The sequence below is a fragment of the Malurus melanocephalus genome, unplaced genomic scaffold (genome assembly GCF_030028575.1).
Source record: "Malurus melanocephalus ecotype Western Australia unplaced genomic scaffold, MMel_1.1 scaffold_51, whole genome shotgun sequence".
Lineage (NCBI taxonomy): Eukaryota > Metazoa > Chordata > Aves > Passeriformes > Maluridae > Malurus > Malurus melanocephalus.
Genome location: NW_026623283.1, coordinates 1,334,750 through 1,357,361, shown reverse-complemented (window position 1 = coordinate 1,357,361; position 22,612 = coordinate 1,334,750). Strand labels below are relative to the sequence as shown.

Genomic DNA, 22,612 nt, shown 5'->3' with positions numbered 1-22,612 from the left:
TTTTTTAATGTGGTATCTTTGTAAATAAGAAATTGGTATCTGCATCTTGGGCTTGTATTTCTCAGTAATAGCTTCTCTTCTGCAGAATAATGACTTCTTGTATTGTGCAGCTTTTTGGAAGCTCAGCTCCCAAGGACTGTGTTTTGCAATGCTAAAGGATTGCAGAAGGAAACACTTTCATGGCCTGATACAAATCACTACAAGCTTCACTTGTGAATTGCAGAGGCTGTTGTCATMATTTTGTGTTTTTCCTCAAGTGATAGATTGGGTGGTAAGAGAAAAAAATATTGGAAATATGAAGCTTATCTATGGTTTATCCYTTCTATTATTATTTTGCAAGATCATTTTATTTTATTGATACTTTATGAAGGGTCTGGAGCACATGCCCTGTGAAGAATGGCTGAGGGAGCTGAGAGCTGTTTAGCATGGAGGAGGCTTAGGGAGGATTTTATCACTCTCTCCGACTACCTGGATGGAGGTTGTAGCGAGGTGGGGGTCAGCCTTTTCTCCCAGGCAACCAGYGACARGACAAGAGAGGYTGCTCCAGGAGAGRTTTAGGTTGGACATTAGGTGGAGTTTCTTCACAGAAAGAGTGTTTAAATATTGGAATGGGCTGCCCAGGGAGCTGRYGGAGTCATTGTCCTCGGAGGCATTTAATCAAAGACTGGAYGTGGCATTCAGTGCCATGGTCTGGTTGTCAAGGTGTTGTTAGGTCACAGGTTGGACTCAATGATCTCAGAGGTCTTTTCCAGTCTAATTGATTCAGTGATTTACAAAATCCCTTTCCTGCAGCTTTCCATGCTGGTTGCAAAACAGGTCAACCACAGCTCAGCCTTTTTCTGTACAGAAGATTATTTTTAAAAGCATTTTGCTAGCTATCTTTATATGACATAATACAGACATACTTATTGACCAAAAACACTTAMATTTCAAACTAATGCAGATTTATTTAGCTGTAGACTATAAGTCCTTCTGTAATTTCAGAAGTACAGCATTTCTTTTTTAGAAGGGATCAAGACATGAAGTGTAGCTATTATTTTTGTGCCATAATTGCATTATGTTTATAGGAAGCAAGTGTTGTAGTATGTARTGCTAAATCAAATTAGTGATGGATAAGAGACTGTAATAATGTAACAAATTCAGGTGCCTATCTGATATTGCATTCCTGTCTCATATTAATTATTTGCTTCTTTGAAAGTAGCATGTTATTCTAAATTTTGTAGTTGTTAGTCATTGAGAATGTAAAAATACAGGCTGCTCATATATATTAGCAAAATACTGTTTGAGAAAGGGGAGTTAGTTTTTAATTTCAGCCTCATAAGTAAAACCAAACACAACAAAAGGGTCACTCAGCTAGTTGTAATTTAAACTCCATTAGGCCTTCTGAGGAAGATGTATTGACTGTCTGTTTGCTTCTCTGTGGTCATTTCAAGCAAACTTTCAAATACTGAAGTCCTGTCTGTTTAGTGTAGGCTGGCAACAGCACTTGAAGTCCTCATTAGATTATTCACAGATCTTTTTGAGGGGCAGCCTTTATTGACATTTTGCCTAATTCCTCTGAAGAACAGCATGCTTTTTGTCAATTGTATACTGTCTTTCATCTGAAAGATAGCTTTCTTTTTTGGCCATGGTTCTTTATCTCTCTCTAGTGTTTGTGAAGCATATTGGGATGCTCAGCATGGAAGTGACAGCACAGAATATTTTTAGCAGTAGAAGGCTGTACCTGGCGGTGCCTGGTTTGATGAGGGGAAGCAGTCCATCAGACTTGCTGCTGGTTCCCAAAGCACTTGCTGTCATYTGCTTCTAGCATGCCCTGGGCCCTCTGGCTGCTGTTTGGATCCTGGCTGCCTGGCTCCTGGCCGTGCATCACGTTCCCTGTTTCCTCTAGGGCCTGTAGGAGGTCTGTGGGAGCTGCTGCTCCTGTCCCASCAAAGCCTCATGGATCTGCAGCCAYCTCCCCTCTCCAGCAWGAGGCAGCCGGCACTTCTGCCTGTCCAAACCCATCTTAGACATCCCCAGCTCCCTTCAGGAACAACTAATGATGTTCAAAGTTTAGCACATCCCAAATACTCACCCATTTTACACTTTCCTTAATTAGTTAGCTGTCTACTGCCTAGGGAAGTGAAGCCACAGACTTGAGAGCAATTGACCAGTGTTTGCTTTTTGGCTAAGCAGARCCAAACCCAAGCTATGCAGAGGAARTAGAGAGCTAGTTTAAAGGTTAATTGCATTTCAAAAATAGAGGGAGGGAGATGCATTACAATGCTTCATTGGAAAAATGTCAAAAGGCATTRGCTGCTGGCTGAAATATRTGAAAGGGAGCAACATTAACTCTGYTCTTCATTTTGTGTGGAGGTGAAACGAAGTATTTCACCATTTACCTTTGGGAATTAAGATGCAACATGTTTTAAAGGTCAGTTCCTTTGTTATAGGGATTCTCAATAGAAACAGGAAATAAAATTTTCNGAATTAAGATGCAACATGTTTTAAAGGTCAGTTCCTTTGTTATAGGGATTCTCAATAGAAACAGGAAATAAAATTTTCATTTGGACATACTCTTTCTCCTTAACATCCCATCCCATCCCATCCCATCCCATCCCATCCCATCCCATCCCATCCCATCCCATCCCATCCCATCCCATCCCATCCCATCCCATCCCGTCCATCTATGGCATGAATGTAAATAATATCTGTAGATACATGTGGAGGTAGTGCACTGTTATGGGTTAAGGTTTCTCCTTTTGTTTCCTTTCTTGGGGAATTTTTCTTTCCCAGTTTGTTGCTGGGATACACTGATTACCAGGTCATCCTTTTGATGGCTGGGCGATTGCTGAAGACAAAAGAACCTAGCCCCACCCAAAGACTCTCCCTGGGCACTGCTCCTGCCTGGCAGTTTTCTTTTTTTCCTCTCTTTGGAGAGAGGGAAGTTCTTTCAGGAGAGAGGGAAGTTCTTGTGGGAGTTTTGGGCTCTGCAAGGGCATGTGTATGTGTGAGGCGGGGGGGTAGCTTCACTTCCTGCCCTGCTTGGCTCAGAGGAGGACGGTGGACCTGCTGCCTGCAAGGGAGAGCTTGCCTCCTTGCTGCTCAGAGCCCAGCATCTCTGGCCATTGGTTTCTGTTTGCTGCACTGTGATCTTCTGCTCCTGTGCCTTGCCGGGGACCCCCTGGGATTCCAGCTGCAGTGGTCGAGTTCTGCTGCATCCCCCGTGCCGAGGGATTCTGCTCGTCTTTTTGCCCATCTGGCCATTCTGGGGTTTCTTGCTGTCCAGAGGAGCACCGAGATCGTAGTTTTCTGCTGTGAGTTTGCAGAGGAACTTTTTCATCCACCTCTGCCATTTTGTGTCCGCCATTGGCCACCGGGAGATCTGACCCAGCCGGGACCCGCGCCACAGCGCCCCCTGCAGCCGCCAGGGAATCATCGCACCCGCCCTGCCCTGCCGGGAGCCAGCAGCGCCCCTGCCGACCGGGACTGTAACTGCACCAAAGGGGAGGCTGTGTCTCTGTAAGGCTGTCACTGGGTTTGTGGTTGGGTTGGTTGTTGCTATCATTGTTGTTACTTGTTTCACCTTGTTATACATATTAGTAAAAACTGCTATTCCCTTTTACCCATATTCTTGTCTGAAAGCCCGTGATTTTCAAAGCTATAATAATTTAGAGGGAAAGGGCGTGTGATATCCACCACTCCAAGGGGGGTCCCTGCCTTCATTGGCAAGCACCCGTCTTTCAAACCAAGACATGCACTTAACAGCTTTGTATTTCACATACACARTTTTCTTTGTCAGTGTGCTACATACATAATATGCATGCTCAGGGAATAGCATGCCTCAAATAATATTACTTGCCAATTAAAACGGGTCGACCAGGCATATTCATACATTCCAGCCTCCTGATGAGTTTCAATTACTGCTATTTTTAACTTGCTAGAGGATATTTCTTTCTTATCTTTCACCTTCCAAAAATACATACCTTTAAAACCTTAAAGAGCAAGAGTTCCCTTTTGGACRTGAATGTATTCTTCTAGAGATAAAATTTGTCTGGCTTAAAAATCCCAATGCGYATGAATTTCTACTAGACTAAAAATAATTTTTATTTCTTTGGAATTAGGGAAGTACCTCTTTCAAAAGAGACCCTTTCAAAAGAGGGTTTAAAACTGACTACGAGAGCAATCTACATATTGAGTTTCTAAATCATGAAATTTGTAAATATGTTGTATGTACAAAATTGGTTTTATACTTAAAGGCTCAGCTGCTCCTATGTGGGTGCCCTACATATTGCAGCCTACATAAGATCATTAAATTATCCTTTCTGCTGCCTGAGCCTGTATTTGATCAGTGGCCATTGTCCATTAACTCTGTGCCCATGACTAGCTCCATGTATGTATCCCTTTCCTGGGGACCTGCTTTTCTCTGGACCTTCCCACATGCCCCGTCTTGCCACCATGGCAGGAAGCAGTGCAAGTGTTACTCACTGGGAGCARCTTGTTCCAGATTTCCTGTGGTTTCACCTGTGAGCTGTAGCCATAGAATGGCTTGCTTATCCTTATCATCCTGTGGCCTTCTACCTTGGACATGCAAATGGATAGTGGTCCTTTTCTTCGGCCTGGTTTTCCAGGCTTCCTACACATTTTCAACAGAAAGGAAGAAACCGTTTTCTGGAGCAATCGCCATTGGCTCAGCTTGCAATAGAGAGGTGATTTGGGTATGGGCGTAAGTCAACATCCCTGTCAACTTAGAGAGGTTATGTGTGGCAGAGTTCATGCTTCATGCTGCCTTTGTGCCAGTTGCAGAAAGCAGCAACAGKGCAAGTGCCAGCTGGTCCCCACAGACACTGCCTATGAACACAGTATTTTAAAGCTGATTCTAAGATCTCTTGTACCACTAAACTCTGGCCTATAATGCCTACAGTTTCTTAGCAAGGCCATCCAGTCCAGCTCAGCTAAGCCTTCTTAAGCAAGCATGATATTTTATATCTTGAGGGACAGTWATTACCCATGCATCATAATAATAGGCAGGTGTTGGAGCACCTCCAGCAGCTTACAGAGACTAAACATGACAAATAAATGTCACAAGTGATGAAGCCAGTAAGCAGCATGCCAGAGCTGAAGGATACTCTCTGTGCCCCATCAGGATGAGAGCCAGGCATCAGCTCAGTGCAACGTTTCAGTATATGCTCACCTTTRAGTATAAAGTGTTTTCCCTGCCAAAGCAAAAGGGAGAGGTTTAAGTCTTCTCACACATATATAATRTTTCTGCTTCCACAGAATGATGTGCATAATCCTTGATAATCTGTATCCAGGATGGTTCTTTACTAAAGGCATTCATAAATGAACCAGAGCTCTGAAAGTACACGTTGATATTACCTTTTTTTAGATATGTACAATTTGGACCTAAATAGAATATACAACCRACTATAAATAGAAAGGAAGAGCGGAAATCATACCAGAGGATTTTGCTATTGAAGGGTTACAGCAGAGATAAACTTCAAAACAGAGCATGGTGAARTAATTCCTGACAATTAGCATGTCAGCAAAGGGAACATTTATTGTAGATAGCATTGCTATTTATAATTATCCGCTGCAATTGTTGCTAACCTCATTAGAAGAATTTCTGTTGTAAATTTCTCAAGAGAATAACACCAAAGAGTTCAATGCTGGTACCCGYTCACCTTCCTCCTTTGAGAGCGTGACTGTGTAAAGCTAATGGGATGATACTGACATCTTAGATGAATAAAGCTGCTTTCTTCTTTCAGTGATGTGTAGTTTCCTTCAATTTAGTCTCCTATGTGATAGTCTTCGGGTTTCTCAGCTTTATTGGGCTGCCTCGTTTGTTCTGCAGCTGATCACACCATCARTGTGTCCTGATGCACAGTGTCACTTGTTGTGTGGCATTATCTTTGTTTTCTGGTTGATGTACAATAACRATGTCAATTCTTCACAGTGTTTACAATTGATTTATTTTAATGTCAGATTGAATGGTTCACATATTTTCTCACTTTTTAGTGCAACTATTAATTAACATAATTGTCTTCAGAACCGAGTCTCAGCACCCAGGACTATTTCCGTAGCAAGGCTGAGTTGGTTAAAGCATCCTTGTACAAATCTCTGTTAAAATTAAAATTGTTGTTATCACTAAAAAGAAAAACCCAGGAGGTTGCTGGCTCGTCCCTGCAGGTGGCCAGAGCACAGATGCGAAATCCATTTCATCCCACTGAAGCTGGAGCAATGAGGCCATGGCCCAGCCCATCCTGGGGTGCAGCTTCAGCCGCTTTGGTTCATGACCATTTTGTACTTCCACAGCCCACTGCCCRTGAGCCTCACTCACTCTGACCACCTGAAAATGCCTCCATATGTGTGTATTATTTTTGCTGCTCATTTTGTATTTAGTGATGATCAAAACCACAAGTGCTGGCCTGGCAAGGTAGCAATATATGCATTYTTATGTGTTTGAATGCCCTGTATAAGGTGGTAAATTGGCAAGCCTGGTCCTGAAGTTGGAGCATGGTCTCACTGGCTGGTTTTTAAGCTTTTGGATAAAAGAGAGTCCAGAACCAAGCCCTTGCTGGGTGACTGGGATATGTTTGCTCTCATGTACACCATGTGGGGTTTTCACATTGGTCTAGAAAAGGAAAAGAGCTTGTTCAGGCAGTGTTAAATGGAACTTGAAAGTAGACTTAAAATTTATTCATATGGACAACCAGAAATCCACACCTCAGGCTCTATCTGCCCACCTTTTATTTACACACATATCTGTGCATGCATGGGGGTCACTTCCTCTGCCTTGGTTCTCAGCAACTTCTTAGATGTTTTTAATTATTAGAGATTATTCCTTGACTTCTCTGGAAATCTTTCAGGCTTGTAGTCTGACAGCTGCTAGGGAGCTCGAAGTCTGTGAGAAGACAGTGTTTTGGAGGCCAAAGGCTGTGAAGGCATCCCCTGAGTGGGATTCTTCAAATAATTGTCCCTCATAGTATGCTACAAGAAATTACCACATCTGTTGCAGTACAAATGAGTGTAGTACAGACAACTGCATGTAGGTATTTTCTGGGCGGCTTTTTTAAGGGGAAAGTTGGTTCAAAGGGGCTGTGTCTTCTGTCTTACAATTAGATAATTATGTTTAATTAGACAGGGGTTTATCCGTGCTAAGGTAAATGTTTTCAGTTTTGATAATTTTGTAAGGTTTTTGTAACTAATTTTTAGGCAAAGCTGAATTTTTAAGTAATATAAATGATTGATAAATCTGATTTCTCAGTATGTCATGCTAAGCTCTCTAGTAGCTCTAGTATGTTCAAGCCAAAAGTTTATTTTTAGCCTGACTCTCTGCTGTGCATGTTGTCATAACAGGCACTTGATGAGACCAATCTTCTTTGTTTATAGATGAGGTCTTGTCTGAAAACTTTTTGGACTACAAGAACCGTGGTGTCAATGGCTCTCACCGTGGTCAAATTATCTGGAAGATTGATGCCAGCTCTTACTTTGTGGAGCGTAAGTACTTTTCCAATTCTGCTATGATATAACTCAATCACTGCTGAAAGATAATTTAGCTGTTGCTGTTTGTTTTAGTGAAGTTTTTGTGTCAAATTTGTCCCTTTGAAAAGGCCAAAAATGCTACCAAAACCTTTAAATGTGTTGACAGAAACTGAAACACTTGGTGGAATAGTAACCCACAGTTTCTGCAAATTTTGTGGGCATTGACTTATTTACTTTTTTGTTTAATACAGTTATGAATATGTGYTTTACTCAATTTACTGTTATTTGGACTATATCATTAGCAATTAACTGCATTAACTTTAATATGGTTTTAGGGAAAACAGGAAGTCAGGGACATAATCTCATTCTAGGAAGAATCACACTGGCTTTTAAYTGGAAAGCTTCATGGTGTATCTGAGTTCCACCAGATTCAGGTGAAGTCAGAAGCGGAGAGGATGGAGTTCTGATTATCATCTAGATAAATGAAAGTGTAACTACATATAGTTGCAGCAAGGTACACTGATTTTAAATGAATTGTTCTTCACTATATTAATATATTACCCAGGGCATTTGATGCAATGCAGTATAACTTCTTTCTGCCCTCTTAGCAATGAAAATACAAAACACTGAATTTGCTTCTGCAAGGTACTTTATACAGCCCGTTGATATTTCCAGCCCTGGCTATCCCATCTCCCTAATCATTCAAATCTTTCTTCTTTTCAAAAAGCTACCATGTGTTAGTGTGAATACCATTCATGATATCTTTGGAGAAAGAAATAGGGTACTCAAAAGACTGGACTGAAATCTATAGCAAAACATCTGTGGTAAAAGAGCCACATGTATCCTTAAGGCGGAGTTAACCATGAAGAAGAGTAGCATGTAACAATTTCACTTTTACAAATGAAATGCAGATTTCCAGTGATCTGCCTTAGCTCCTCAACAAAATTCAGAAGTTTGGTTAAAGCATTTATAAATTACTTGACAGGTATATCTGTCTAAGACTGTCTAAATTTGAGAGCAGTCAAAGGAATCTTTTATATAACCTATATTCTAAAGGATTTGTAAAGGACACGAGTTATAMTTGTTCAGTCTATGACTTTGATCTAAAATATCTGCTATCAGCAAGGGTGCTGTATGCAAACATTTTACAAATGCTGAGTCCTAGATGCAGGTTTGCTCTTTGCAGTGTGAAGTATTGCTGTTGATCTGTAATTCCTAGTGTCAGATAGAGCGTTGTTCTAAAGAATTTAGGAAGCTGCTGAAATGTCTATATAAAATACAGGATGTTTATGTTCTGTGTTTGGATGGAAAACTGTTTCATATAAGAGCATAACTGTAACATATAAGAGCATTGGGCTTTTTCGGTTATCCTAATTTTGTGGTAGAAATTCATTACAGGAACCTTTAAAGCAGGCTCTAATTTGCAGAGGCTTTGAGCCATGGTTACAAATCCCTAAGACTGATCATACTTTCTTTTATGTGTTAAGAACTGTGGGAAGGAGATACAAAATCCCAGACCAGGTTTTTGAAGAGACCTTAGTACCTTGGATTACTGGGGAAGGGCAGAGGTGTGACAAGACTGCTGGTAGCTTCCTTGCCTAATCCAAAATATAAAACAAAGAGGCAACATGAGAAATGCCTAGGAGGAAGCCCCTTTAGGTGGGCCACTTTTCATTAAGGGCTCAACTGCACAATGAATTATGTCAGCTCAATAGGTTGCCCCCATTAGCTGAGACACAGTAGCTGTTGTTAATTGATTRCATGTACATTCTTCACTTGCCCTACTGTAAGAAGATGCAAATAAGCATAACCATCCTTCACTGATGCTTGGAACTAAGTTGTACTATGCCATAGTTGGGCTGCCCATGCTTGATGATTTGCTGTCTCTTGGTAATTTTTTATGCTGCTACCATTAGGTYGTGAATATCAGCCCTGAGATTATGTACCAGTGCGCTCATCAAAGACAAATCATTGCTTGTCCAGAATTAAAATGGGAGAAAATTAAATAAGCAGTAGTAAGCACCAGCACATGCAGATACTCTGAGATCCACTTGACTAATGAAGTGGGAAGTTAAAGCAGTGAAGAATGTTGATGTATGTCAGTTTAATGTATTTGAAGAKTTCTGACCATGGCTGAGACTTACAYATGAAAGCACATAGCTTTRCAGTTGATTATATGTTRTGTTAAAAATGRTARTGTCTGAAAACCTTATGGATTTTYTATCCARAKAKGATRGTGTAAAYSRTCTTCCTTCAGCCTTTTWTTTTTTGGATGGAGATCATATCTCCCTTCTATGTTGTATAGYATAACATTTGCAGGGATCAGAGAGATACTGGTCATCAAAATCAAACTCAGCTAAGAAATGTAGCTAAGGTGTGGTAATTTATTTTCAATATATCCATATTATTTTCCCGTACATTGTTATAATTCCCTTAACTTACTATTGATTGGAAGCTTCCTGATTATAGCATTAATTCTCAGTAAAACAGAGTACCTCACTTATAAAGGCAGCTCTTAATTTCTGCTTTTGATTTTCCTGTAACTATTTGTACTTTGGTATCTGTTCACCACGAGTCAATATTGACTATCAACTACACATTGCTTCAGAAAATGKTATTATATAAATTGCAGTGTTTTCTCTGGAGCTCTGATAAAAGGGAGATCATTGTATGGCCAAAGAAAAAATCAGCCTTGCATAGAGAATTTAAATGTCTCAAGAATTTCAGGCATCCCATGCAGATTGGTTTCTATCCTGGCCTCAAAATATTAAAGGCTAAATAGTTTTGGTGGTGCTGTTGTATGAGGCTTATTATAGGGGGACCATGGGAATCATCCTGGCCAGCCTCAGAAGCTGAAGTTTTTCCTGCTGCCAGCAGTTGGACTGTAGGACTTCCCACGGTTGTTTTTGTACCACATATAAGGAAATTGCTCTTATGCTGTGACCAGCCAGCCATCTGACATAAAGAGCTTAAAAATACATCTTTGAGTCTCTTTTTTTATTAAAGAGCTTTGTGGGGCAACTTGAAAAGTCAAAGGTATTAAAGACTAGCTGATTTGCAACAGTGAAATTCCCATTAATATGAAAAAAGAGGTATTAGAAATGAGGTCAAGTAAATAGAGGGTTATTAGTCATTTCTATATTTTTGGCTATGGAGGATATATATAATATGTTTGGGACATATATAATACATTTTGTTCAAATCCTTATATTCCACAGTTATTTATCGTTTTTCCCTGCATTTTTTGAAAATTGACAAGCAACTGAAATATGATGCTCTAACTATGTTACCTGTAGTCATTATACATAAACGCACTCTTTAGGTACTTAACAGATTGGTGACATCTTATYAGTGTAAATAATCACCTGCATGCAATGGGCTGGGATCTGGAATAGGAATGAGTGATGGGAAAAGCATCTGAAAGTTATCTTCTTCATGGCAGCAGATTATCACACTGGAAATCTATCAAACMCAGTAATGATAATTTTGACCAAACCCACCCACCTACAGGATCAYGCTAGAGAGAAAAAGTGCACATGGGCAGATGAAATGTAATGTATTGTGAGTGATTTGTAAAAGTGCATGAGGAATGAAGAGGAAGATGTGGAAAGAAAAGGAAGATGTGGAAAGTAATTTCAACCATTTTCTGCCTTAATTTCACTTCTTCTTTTATAAAACTCAAATTATGCAATTTCAGATGCTTCTCTGTTGTTGCAGTTATACTTTCATGGTATTCTCAGTGGATTTCCCAGAGTCTTTAAGGGTTCTTTTCTGCAGGTATATTTAAAATCTCACCAGCTAAGAAAATGCTTATTGTGAGTTCAATGACAAAGCAAAATAGTTTTCTCTTTTAAGGAAGATGCTTCTATGTTTTGTGGGTATTTGGGCAAAATATGTGTYGCTTTTGAATTTGCTGATAGCCTGATTTAAGACCATCTACAGAGCCCTGTCAGTTTTCAAAACAGATAATTTCTTAACATACTCATGCAGCATTTTCAGGTACCACAGATGTTTAAAGTTTGTATTTGTTTTAGCKATCTACTTTTTCACCTTGAAATGGRCTAGTACCTTTCCCAGAGAAGGGTACACCTTCCCACTTTGCATATCACAAACTTGTAAGGTTGCCAGATTGATAGGTAATTGCTATGAGCCAGAGGGGGAAATGCTTCCAAATGCCAACAGAACAGAACTCATCTTCTATTAACTCAGCAAACAAAAAGCCCTAACAGCTGCAGAGGCAATGTTGTACTACAGTCAGTTTTACATTTCTGCAGAAGTCTGGTAATTTGGGTTTTTTGACAGACAGTGATAAACAGTAAGCCACTGTAGCCATGAACTGGTCAGAGTTTGTGGGGCAGAAGGAAGAGTGAAGAGAGTCTCTRTGCCACTAGTGATGTGTAGTACTTTGTGTTAAGGCTTGGAGGGCACTGCAGTGAAAGAATCAGCCTATAATGGGTTTTCCAGGAAAGGAAATAYGCTCTGCTGCACTGCAACTCCTGGCACACTTTTTGGCTTACACGGCAATACAGAGAGAGAGCATCCAAGAGACCRTTTCACTGAGGTGTGGCACAGCATCATCCAGTAAACATTGCATTTCAAGCTAGCACATCCTTACAATGATGAGTAAAGTTTTGACACTATTCAGAACTGTACTGAAGATAGCCAGATAGCTAGGACCCSTCCTAATCTACAGGCCTCTCTAAAGATTGTTTATTACCTGACAACTAAGAGCCACTTCCAAGGATAACCAGCCATCTATGTGGCATTTTTATGTGAAAGCTTATGCGGCAGTTGTTTGGTTAAATTTGTTGCTATTGTTGTGGTGGCATTTTTTAATAACAAAGATGGATGACAGGCCTTGCAGAAAGCACAAATGATAGTAATTTATTCCTTTTGGCTAGAAGGGAAATAATGGTAAAAAAAAAAAAAGGTGTAACTAAAGTCAGAGATCTGAGAGATCCTGATATATATTCAGACAGAAAAAATTATATTCTGTGTTATGGTCAATGTATTTTGTATATATGTGCATTTATGCACATAAGTATGTACAGAAGTATGTACAGAAATGTCTCCAAACTGGCAATCAGCCTGTTCATCTGGAGCTCCCTCTGGATAATATATCTTCAGGAAGCTGATATAAAGGCTGCCTTCAAAGTACAAATAATTGAAGGATGTTCTAGCCTTGAGTATTTCCAAACAAATGAGGCACATTCATATCAATAAAAGCTTTAACAAAGCCAGAGTATTTACAAAAKTTTCCTTTTTATGGACAGAATGTTGACAAGTCCAGCCCACTAAATCAATTTCCTGTCTCCATTTTCATTATCACAATGTCTCTCAAATCATATACTGTTCACTTCATAAAAGAGTATGGAAGAAGAGAAAATACAGAGAAGGCTGTCGAAGTTCTTCCTGATATACCTTTTAGCATGACCTACAGTCATGCTGCATGCCTTTAATATTCATGAGTCCACAAATGGTAAAAACTGGAGCAACACAGAAGAATTTTCAACACTGTTAAGAAGCAGAATGGTTAAAAGTGTCAGGGAAAAAAACAATTACAAAGCAGTAAGAAAGATGTGCTCCAAAAGGTGCATCTATTGCTTGCCTCTCCTCCAAGGAAGACATGCCATTGTTTTAGGGCTCTTTCTCATCTCCTTGCACATGCATTGGTCTTATTTGTTTATYTGRCTTTTTGGTTGTCTTCCACCCTACACACAGTCTTTAAATTCCTCCTTCTTTTTCTCAGCCTGTTATCGTGAAAGTAATTTAATATTCATACTTAAGCCAAGCTTAGCTTTGGGAAGACAARCACAGTCTGAAACCAAATGCTTAGATTCCTTAAGAATCCTGTGCTTGGGATCATTTGGTCAGCCCCTTAATCTTTTCCTTTCTTGCATTTCTTGTTTGTTTTCCTCTTACAAATTCTTTCTGTGCCAGGATTGTAGGCCGCAACCTCTCATAAATGGAAACATGGGTCAATCCACRCAAGGCATTAGACAGACATTTCTCAGCTTCTGGCGTGGTTGCACTGTGGTAGCTTAACCAAGAGACTTGTCTGCAGATCAGGTTTTTCTCGGACTTTCTCTCCCTTTCCACAACTTGTTTTGACACTTGGACATATTTTGTTTTTAGAGTGGAGTTGACGGCTGTTTGTGTTTTTGTTTGCACACTGGGAAGGAGATGTCTGTGGTGCAACATCTATGCTTGGTGACACCATGCTAAGGCACCTCACTGGTCCCCACACTAMCTGTCCCATGCTTTTCATGGCAGGGTTTAAAAGAAATTACAAAGACTTGGCTTGCACAAAGCTAAGATTTAGGTGATCGTTTTGATAGATTGGTAATGGGAGTTTCAGAAAGCTCTCTCAAGATGAACTGGAAAGCTTTAAATGAGAAATCATGCYTGATTTTAGGCATTGATGTCAGAGGAAATCTTTCTTCACTAAGCCCTAGTTCCCTGTTACAGAGACCACAGGACTTACATGGACWTCAGCCTCTTAACTTCAAACAAGCATAGACATTTTGTTAATGATTCAGCGGCTGGATATAATCTAATTCCCAAAGAAGTGGTCAGGAAGATGCAATAACATTTTAATGAAGTTTTAGTTCAGGTCTGGGGGAATCTAACTGTAGGTGCCAAAACTAAAAAGTATGGGTTCAAAACTGTGTTAATTTTGATCTTCCAGCAATATCCTCAGCCAGATTGTATTTGCTTTAAATTCAGAACTCTTGCAGATGCCGTGTGTTTTGTGCTTTAGCTTTGGTATCACCTAGTATATCATTGAGCATGTCATGTACTTGAGGAAATGAAGAGAAATTCCTGAAACCCAGTAGTTATATTTTCCTCATCCAACCTAGTGTTTGATAAATGCACGAGGAGATACCTATTGTTTTGTTGCTTTGAACTTTGGATGTGCAGTATTGTGCACAACGGGTGCTGAAGTCACAGGATTTATTATAATGGATCACTGTAACGTAGATAGTGTTGTTTTGTCATTGATAATCTTTCTACTATTGACAGTAAAGGATTACAGTGTCACCTCCAACTCACAAATCCATTAGGCTTTGCTACTGCATCTGGAAAGTTTGTTCAGATAATGCTGGCTAGGGATTTGGTGGAATTGCTCTGGAAGACAGATCCCCTCTCTTTGTTCCATTGCATCCTATGCTCTCCCCTTGGATATTTCATTGGATGTGTTTCTGAAGTTGCTGCAAGCCAAGAGAGTTGATCCTGAATTCTGTAAGAATTGCTTGCATGCAGCCTTTGTGCCATCAGCCCTAGAACCCTCTGTGGACTACCATGTACATATTGCGCTGTGCAGACTTTGGCACATGTTTTATTTTTGTGGAAAACAGAAGACAAATGCAGTGGAATTGTGAAGCAGCTGTAATTGGAAGGGTATCAGCACATGCATCAAAAGGTCGTATTCCAGGAGAGTGGAAAGGTACTGAGCTTTGTTTCTGATTTCTTATTAAATAAATCATAATATGAAAGTACTGCATTCAGCAGATCAGCATTAATAATTTACCATTTCTAATTTTGGAGAATTTTCCTTTTTTTTTTTTTTAACGGGGTTTTTTTTTGGTAACCCTGTTTAAGCATACTGTGAAAGTAATGGRTCAAAACAGAACTGGAAGTGTATATATTACAGATAAAGCTTTTCTTAGTTTGTGGAGGCAGTGAGTTTCYTTYASATCTTCAYKCTTTCTTYTAGAAAAGCTCTTTTATATCTCTCYGCAGTAGTGAAGCATCTCAAGGGCTCTCCTTACATGTCCAGCAGGACACAGGAAAATCTCAGTATAAAGGGAGATAAATCCCTTYACCTAATTCAGAAATTTGTTTGCAATCCTGCTATTTTATTGTCTGGTTTCAGGCAGCCAGTTTGTTTCTCATGCCTTCTGGTAGCYCTGGCAATATTTATTCAACTCATGCAACAGTGTTTAGATGGTTTTATTAGACAGACAAAACTTACTTGACCTTCCATGAGGAAGGCAGAATTATATCTGTGGTGCAGTGTTGTAGTAACTCTTCCTGCTTCTGAAATAGTGCACCTATGATGCAGGAAACCTTTGGATAATTGGTTTTTCTCATTAACTAGTCAGTAAATCTAGCCATGTTTTTACCTTACTCCTGGTCCAAGGTTTTCTGCTGTAGGGACTGCCAGATGTCAAGAACACCATCTATACCCAGAATAGACTTTCTCAGAGAACGGAAGGGATGAATTCAGCAGCGATGAATTACGGTCTCCCTGCAGGGTTCAAACACTTCTGCCCAGCAGAAACATCTTTCTGCAAGGTCTTTGATATTGGTAATAGGATCTTGAGGGCCTTAGACAAATAGTGTTTTATACTTTCAAACTGCTCTCCAACCCTTTCAATACTTTAGATGTTCACTTTACCCAATCAGTAGCAGGTATAATTTCCTCCTATATCTCAATGCTAATAGCTTTTTACAATTAAAAACAAAGCAAAATAAAAAAAACACCACCAATCTCAAAATAGATAGTTTTGCTGTAATTGTTTACTTAATTAAATTTACATATGGATGTTTCTTTTTGTCTTTTCCCCTTTCATTAWATTATCTATGTTAATTTCATTATGCATTCTCTCATTAAATTTTGTCCTGCCTGTGGATTTTTTTCYAAATCTCTTTTATCAAAAACAGCTGCTACAGTGAGACTTATAAGAGTAGACAGCAGTGTTTACTTCAGACCCTTCCTTTTCCCTGGCAGCAGAGCCAGGCAGGTACCGGGTCACTTCTGCAGCGATAGGAAGCGCCTGTGTGGGGAAGTGACCTGTTTGTTCACCTGATGTGAGCTGTCACAGCTCACTTGTAGGTCTAGACCCGCTCCTGAGAGTAAGAGCAACAAACYTGATTGCTTCTCATTTTGGGGCCATTTTAAGGCGGCTTTCCATGATTGGGCTGCATATACTATAATCTTGCTTCCTCTTTGTGGCCCCTTCACACTGTAAGAAAGGTATTAATAACATTGTTCAATTATCTTGGGTTGTCTGGTCAGAGCAGGTTGCTCTAGATCCTGTCTGACCCTAAGTGTAAATATGTTTCGGGCCCCAAATCTAAAAGTGGAAAAAGTAATACTTAATTTTCAAATTTGGTCTTTCTTTATACCTCTCAGTTTTGGTTTTTTTCCTGACTCATTTGGTTTTCATGTCTGGGATACTTTAAAARTTCAACAATGATTTTCTTTCACTGGAAGATCCAAAAAGGAAATGTTAAAACTTTCTTAAAATGGCATATGTTTTTTAAGAAAATTATTTTCACCATATGAAACAATATTGATTTTGATTATGAAGTACATTGCTGCAAATGTGTCAAACATGAGTTGTAGATGGGATTAGAAATAAGATGGGCAATGCATGTGTATCAGAATTTGAGTTGTGATGCAGTTTTTGGAATTTGCAAACAGTGTTCTCTCAGACACAAACTTCTGGATGGCTAAAGTACAAAACCAGCAAAGTAGAAAYYGCAAACACAAGGGTGAGAAAGAACKCMGAATAAATGTGCAATCTTTTTGATGTAGATGAGCATCAGAGTGTTTTCTCAGGCACCTCCTGGGTGAGAGCTCTAGACTTCTGAGGGTCCCRCTCAGCAGACAGATTCTGGGAAGGGAAGCAGCTTTYGATATGCATYCCATATCTCCTGGACACCTCTSTCTCCTGTCTCTGGCTTAAAAAMATAATCTACACACRGAAAAGTTTCTTAACAYTTCCATTGTCTAGAACAGGTGTTAYAGGTGTGTGCATGCAATTCTGCCTCTCTTTTTCTCCTCTATTAAAATAAGCCAACATTTGGAACACATCAAGGTCTATCAGGAGCTTGCAGAGATTTCAGTCTAGGTTTGTCTTCCAGCTAACTTGCTGTTAATGCAAGCTGCTGAACACTACTTCTGGAGGGTAAAAGATCACTTTATAATCTGGCAGCTCAGGGTTACTCCAGAGAAGTCACAGAAACTGTCATTTGATTAACCTCCCCGGATTGCCAGACAACACTTGGACAACAGATTTACCAAAAGTGACATGCCTGCAGTGAATTAGACTGGTCTGCCTGCTTGATAGCTGGACAAGATCTAAGGACAAAATAATGTATTTAACACAGAATACAAGTGCATTATTAATATTTTGTTTACCATAAGGAATTCTTCCTGGCTTTCTGAGATTCATTTGCTAATATTTGTTATGGATTTTGAACCTCCACARTCTGTGTTAGCCTACAGACCTCCAAGAGGTGAATTTTTCTTGTTCCTGATGATAAAGGTGTTCACCTGAGGTGGAATGAGCCAGTCATGCTCAATTAAAAAATGCTTATAAATCTATAATTTTTTTTCTCTGTGATATGGTTGTGGGGAGAGACAAAACTCATTTCTTCCCTCCGCTTGCTAGGATTTCTTGATTTACATATAAGTGATGTTTGTAATTAGCATGCGTCTGGATTCAGGCTTTCAAATGTTTTCCTGTTTACAGGATATTATGATAAGCTTTATAACCTCCTGTGAGGAATCTTAAATCTTCATAGCTAATAGAGTCACCATTTTCTTTTCCCTTTGTGAGCTGCATAGCATGTCACAAAAATGAGTAATATATTTTGATACCAGTATACTTTGATTTTATCCTTATTTTTTTTTTCTTTTCCCTGAGTCTTCCTGACATTTTGGAGAATTTGCCATTGTATTAAGGTGAAAACATACAAGAAAAGGCATGTAGTGATAAGTTGGGTTGTAGTGGCTCAGTTCAGGGACAGCCACAGCAGAGTCACCTGTGGTGCTTARGATGGTGTTACCTCAGTTAGCTGCCTGTGTTGGCACTCAGTCAGAGTCATCTCTCACCACCACACCATTCTTGGAATAGCTGATTGGTAACCAGTTGTAATTACTGGATTACTTGCTCCAGCCCTGATAGTTTCAGATCATCTCTAGATGCTGTTCCTAAAGGMCCTGGTGTGTTAGTAGGCTGGTTAATGCAGGCAAGCATTTGGGGCTGAATCAGCTGACATTACATAGAAACCTAAGATGTGTGGGGCACAGTTGTGAGAAAGCCTCTGACTTGGGTTTTTTGTTTATCACATCCTGGTGCAGATGGAATTTTTATGTGGGTTCTTGCTGCTTTTCCATTCAAATTTTTCTTTGAGGGARAGAAAATGAAACTTAGCCAGGAGGCATCTCAGCTGCAAGGATGTTGATTTTCDCTTGCTGAAGAGTAGGAGGCAATGGAGCAGATCAACCAAATTTCCCATAATTTCTACCTCAGAAAGGCAGAGGGTTTACAGAGTCAATTCAAACTCTTAGTTTTAAGCCCTATGCTGGAAAGTCATGCCAGTTTTCAACTATGTTGCAGAATATGGTCATTTTTCAAAAATATCACTCACCATAGTGTCAGTACTGTTTGTAAAGTCTCCCTTGAGACTTTAGAGCAAAGCTCTTCTATCCCCAGTGGGCTGTGCTGTGCACATCATACAGCTCTGTCAGGTGCTGGTAGTGTCTGGGGAAGGCACAGGGATTAAACCAGTGTTGGTCTGTGCAACATGTGTCGTTGAGCAGGTGTGAGCAGCCATCCAGAAGGGGCTTCCAGTTGTTCTCTTGAACATCTCTTTCAAAAGATCCCATCTCTAGTTGCATCAGAGAACTTAGCAATGCTCAGAACAGTGAGAAGTGTGACAATGCACAGATGTAGTAATGTACACACCCGTGTCTTTCAATGGGACCTGAGCTAATTCACTTGTATTGCAACTAGAACAGACTTAGGAAAGACACTAATTTGYAGAGCAGCTCTGTGGACAGCAGGAYCTAAACTTCTCCATAWTTCAGAGATTGAAATCCTGTCCTGCTGCAGTCAAGAGAGCTAGCTGTTAATTTAAACAGGGTAAGGATTTCAGCCAGAAGTGTCAGAATTTCCTAGTTTTAAATCATTAACTCCTTCCCTGGTATATATTTATAGAAAAGCATGAAAATTTAATCTAGTTCCCTTTTATTCTTTGCATTTTTATAAGAAGAAAAAGTAACTAAATAAATTGCTGCTGGGATGAAATTTTGTATGGTGGTTTAAGGCCAGCACGGGTGTCTACTAACTGAGGTGTGAAACCGTGAAAACTGGGTTAATAATGAACCCCCTTGACACAGCCTTAACAGCAGCACTGCTAGCAGGCACCTCAGTAATTACTTCTTCTCTATGAATTGTGCTGAGCTTCTACAACAAATTAAAATTCTCATATTGTGTTTTYCTCTTTTATAAAATGACCCAGTGAAAGGCTTTTAAATATATATAATGTGTACAAAGATAAAAGTTTCTGCCTCTGAACTAGCCCATCTGCATTTTGTTTCATTTGAAAAATAGAATCTGGTTTTGCTTTAGCAGATTTATTTCTTTTTCTAAATTTCATAAATTTGTTGCATTAGAGATGCAGTGACATGAGAAGTAATAGTTCTAGGACATGCATAAATTTTTTGTTTAGCTGTCRTATGCATGTAATGTGCTGTGGAACATAAATCCAGTTGGTAGTGCATTTAGCAGTTCTTTTTTCKTTACCTGGATATTTTCAAATCAAAAGATTGCAAGACCTTTAGAAATATTTTGGAGAAGGTCAAGCAGGACTGACATGTGGATGTGTGAGGAACAGATTACAGCTGGGATGTCTGTTTCTTTTGGAAGGAAAATGAGAAGAGGTGGGTGTGGTCTCTGTCCACTGAGATCACACTGAGTGGGAGTTTTACTGTTGGCTTTAACAAGATGAATCAGACTTTTGACAGCTAGTGAGGAAGAGGCATGCAGTCTAGATGCTGGGAAATTTTAAAAGGATAAAAAACTGTAAGCAGTTTTTGTCGAGCACTGAACTAAAAGTTACTTAGGCCTTCAAAACACTTTAATTTTAGAAACCACRTCTTGTCAAGACTGACTCAAAGTAGCATCTGCCAGCCTTCTCTTGGGTTATGACTGTCAGTTTATGGTAGGTATATTCTCCAATCTGGCAGAGGGGTGGAAAAATAGACCATCAGAATTATGAAACAACAACACTGGAAATAAATCTACCTCTTTTGGAATCTTAGTGTRGCACTCAGCAGTTGGATGTCCACAACAGCACTATAGAGATGGACAATGTACATGCACATATKCACGCTTCCTTTGTCAGACCAAATGGACATGGTGAAAATTCACATTTTATGGTGGCCTTTTGCTTGGAGGTAAATTTGTTCAACTTCAGAGCCTACTTAAGACTTCAGATTTGGAATGTAAGTGTGCTAGTTAAGRATCTCTATTTGAAAACCAAGAGGCAGACTATTTTGTGTGCATCCATTAGTTTACATGAGGTTGGTATCAGTTCATAGCAAGTGGGAGTTCAAATGTTTGGTTTTCAGACTAGAAATTCCCAGAGGTATCAGGGGAAAAACCCAAATCTACAGGGCAATCTATTGCGAACCCATCCTGGAATCATTATCTCACCTCTTCAAATTGAAACACTAAAGCCAGGAGGAACAGCTTGTTCCTCTCTTGTGGTCTCAAAACTTCTTTCTTGKCTCTGTTTAATACCCTTTCTTTTTCTGCTCTCAGTACTGCCAAAAAAGACACATTTGCTGGTGATAATTAATAAGAATAATACTTTCATTTACARTATTTTTTTTGTAGATTGTTTTGACCTGGTGAGTCAACTAAAACATGTTGCCTGCAAACATTTTGTGTGGCCTTCTTGGAGTTGTGGGTTGTGTCTTAAAACAGACAAACTACAGAATCATGGATGGAATGTGGCCTGGCTGTGTTTTTTAGCATCTTGACAAATGAGATTGGTTTCAACACAGTTACAGCTACAATTCCCCTGATGTTGGTGAAACCCCACCAGAAGATATAAAGGAGCTGTTGGTTACTGCAACTGCAGTACATTGGGCAGAAAGAGCAAACCAAGCTTTGTGTGGCAGTGCATCTATTGCCTGAGTTGCCCATGACCATTTGCTCTCCTTCCATAGTAGTTTTTTCCCTCTGTGTATACAGCCAGCCAGTTAGACCAGTAACTTTCTGTTTCACCTTCCATTCCTYCCTTTTTCCTTTGTTGCTGCTGGGCAAGGTGCCTAATACAGTCTGAATTGTCCAAATGCCTTGCTCTCTCGTTGGGGATTTGTGATACCAGGAATGATAGGGTTACAGCACAGGAGTTATTTTAAGTACAAACCTGTTGGTGATTTAAGGGAACATAAGTGTACAGCAGATTCAAATAAATTAATACCTTTAAAGAAATTGGGAATGTARTTCTCAATTTTAGTGTGACATGACTGATTACAGCTTAAGTAATAAGTAGAGCTAAATCCTGTGATGACCCACTCCAATCCAATCCCTTCAGATCAGTAGGAATGTATGTGTATAGTGTCTTACCTTTAGAGAGGCAGACTGACTACATGCACCATATCCCTGTTGGGAATTTATCTGTTACTGAGCTGCTGTTTTCCTGGGTGCTGATACACTTACTAGGGCCTCTACTGAATTRGATGGCCATGAACATTGCTTTGCAGCAGAGAATACTGTCCTCCTGTCCCTGAAGAACTGTCATATTGTTATGAAAACTGCCTTATGGAAGGACGCGCAAACATTCCTATTCTTCTCTCCTTAGTCTGGTTGCCAGAATTATCGTTTCCATCATGTTATAAAGAAGAAAATCATGTTGGGACAGAGTGAGATGACTACAGAAAGTCGGTGGCAGAGGTTTGAATAGAGCCCARTTTTCCTGGTGTTGGAAGCACTCCATCTGAATGCTCAGTGTGCTTGTTCCAGGGATGGCAAAGTGGTGGCCCAGGCTCTGARGGACACTTGAAGTCTTCAGCCCTACCTCAGGCACAGGAAGCGGATGTCTGTCCTACAGACTGTGAGGAAAAGACAGAGCATTTTCCTTTTTCAGTGTTGCTGTATGTAGGGTATAGAATCTCTCACTTGGGGGTCAATAGAAGGYGTGACTTTGAGTGTCAAGATTAGGACTCTCATAATTTTATGTATTTAACTGGCAAATTAGGGGGAAATATATATAAAATACACTTAGATATAAATTAGCAATAGTGCAAGTTACAAATATGCAGACGTTTCAAAGGAAACTTACTCTGGAATCATCTTTACTATTACTTCTTTTTTTTCAGATGTTTTTTACCTCAGCTTTG

The 22,612-nt window shown here is 39.7% G+C and overlaps 1 protein-coding gene across 5 annotated transcripts in view; it reads left to right on the top strand.

Annotated features, from left to right (window-relative positions):
• The window catches only part of HECW1 (HECT, C2 and WW domain containing E3 ubiquitin protein ligase 1), a 250,690-nt gene that overhangs the window by 95,029 nt on the left and 133,049 nt on the right, over nt 1-22,612 (top strand). For all 5 annotated transcript variants that reach the window (XM_057365334.1, XM_057365332.1, XM_057365336.1 and 2 more), the window contains one exon: nt 7,372-7,479. In XM_057365334.1, the coding sequence (XP_057221317.1) occupies nt 7,372-7,479 (108 nt within the window). The remainder of the gene's footprint in view (nt 1-7,371; nt 7,480-22,612) is intronic.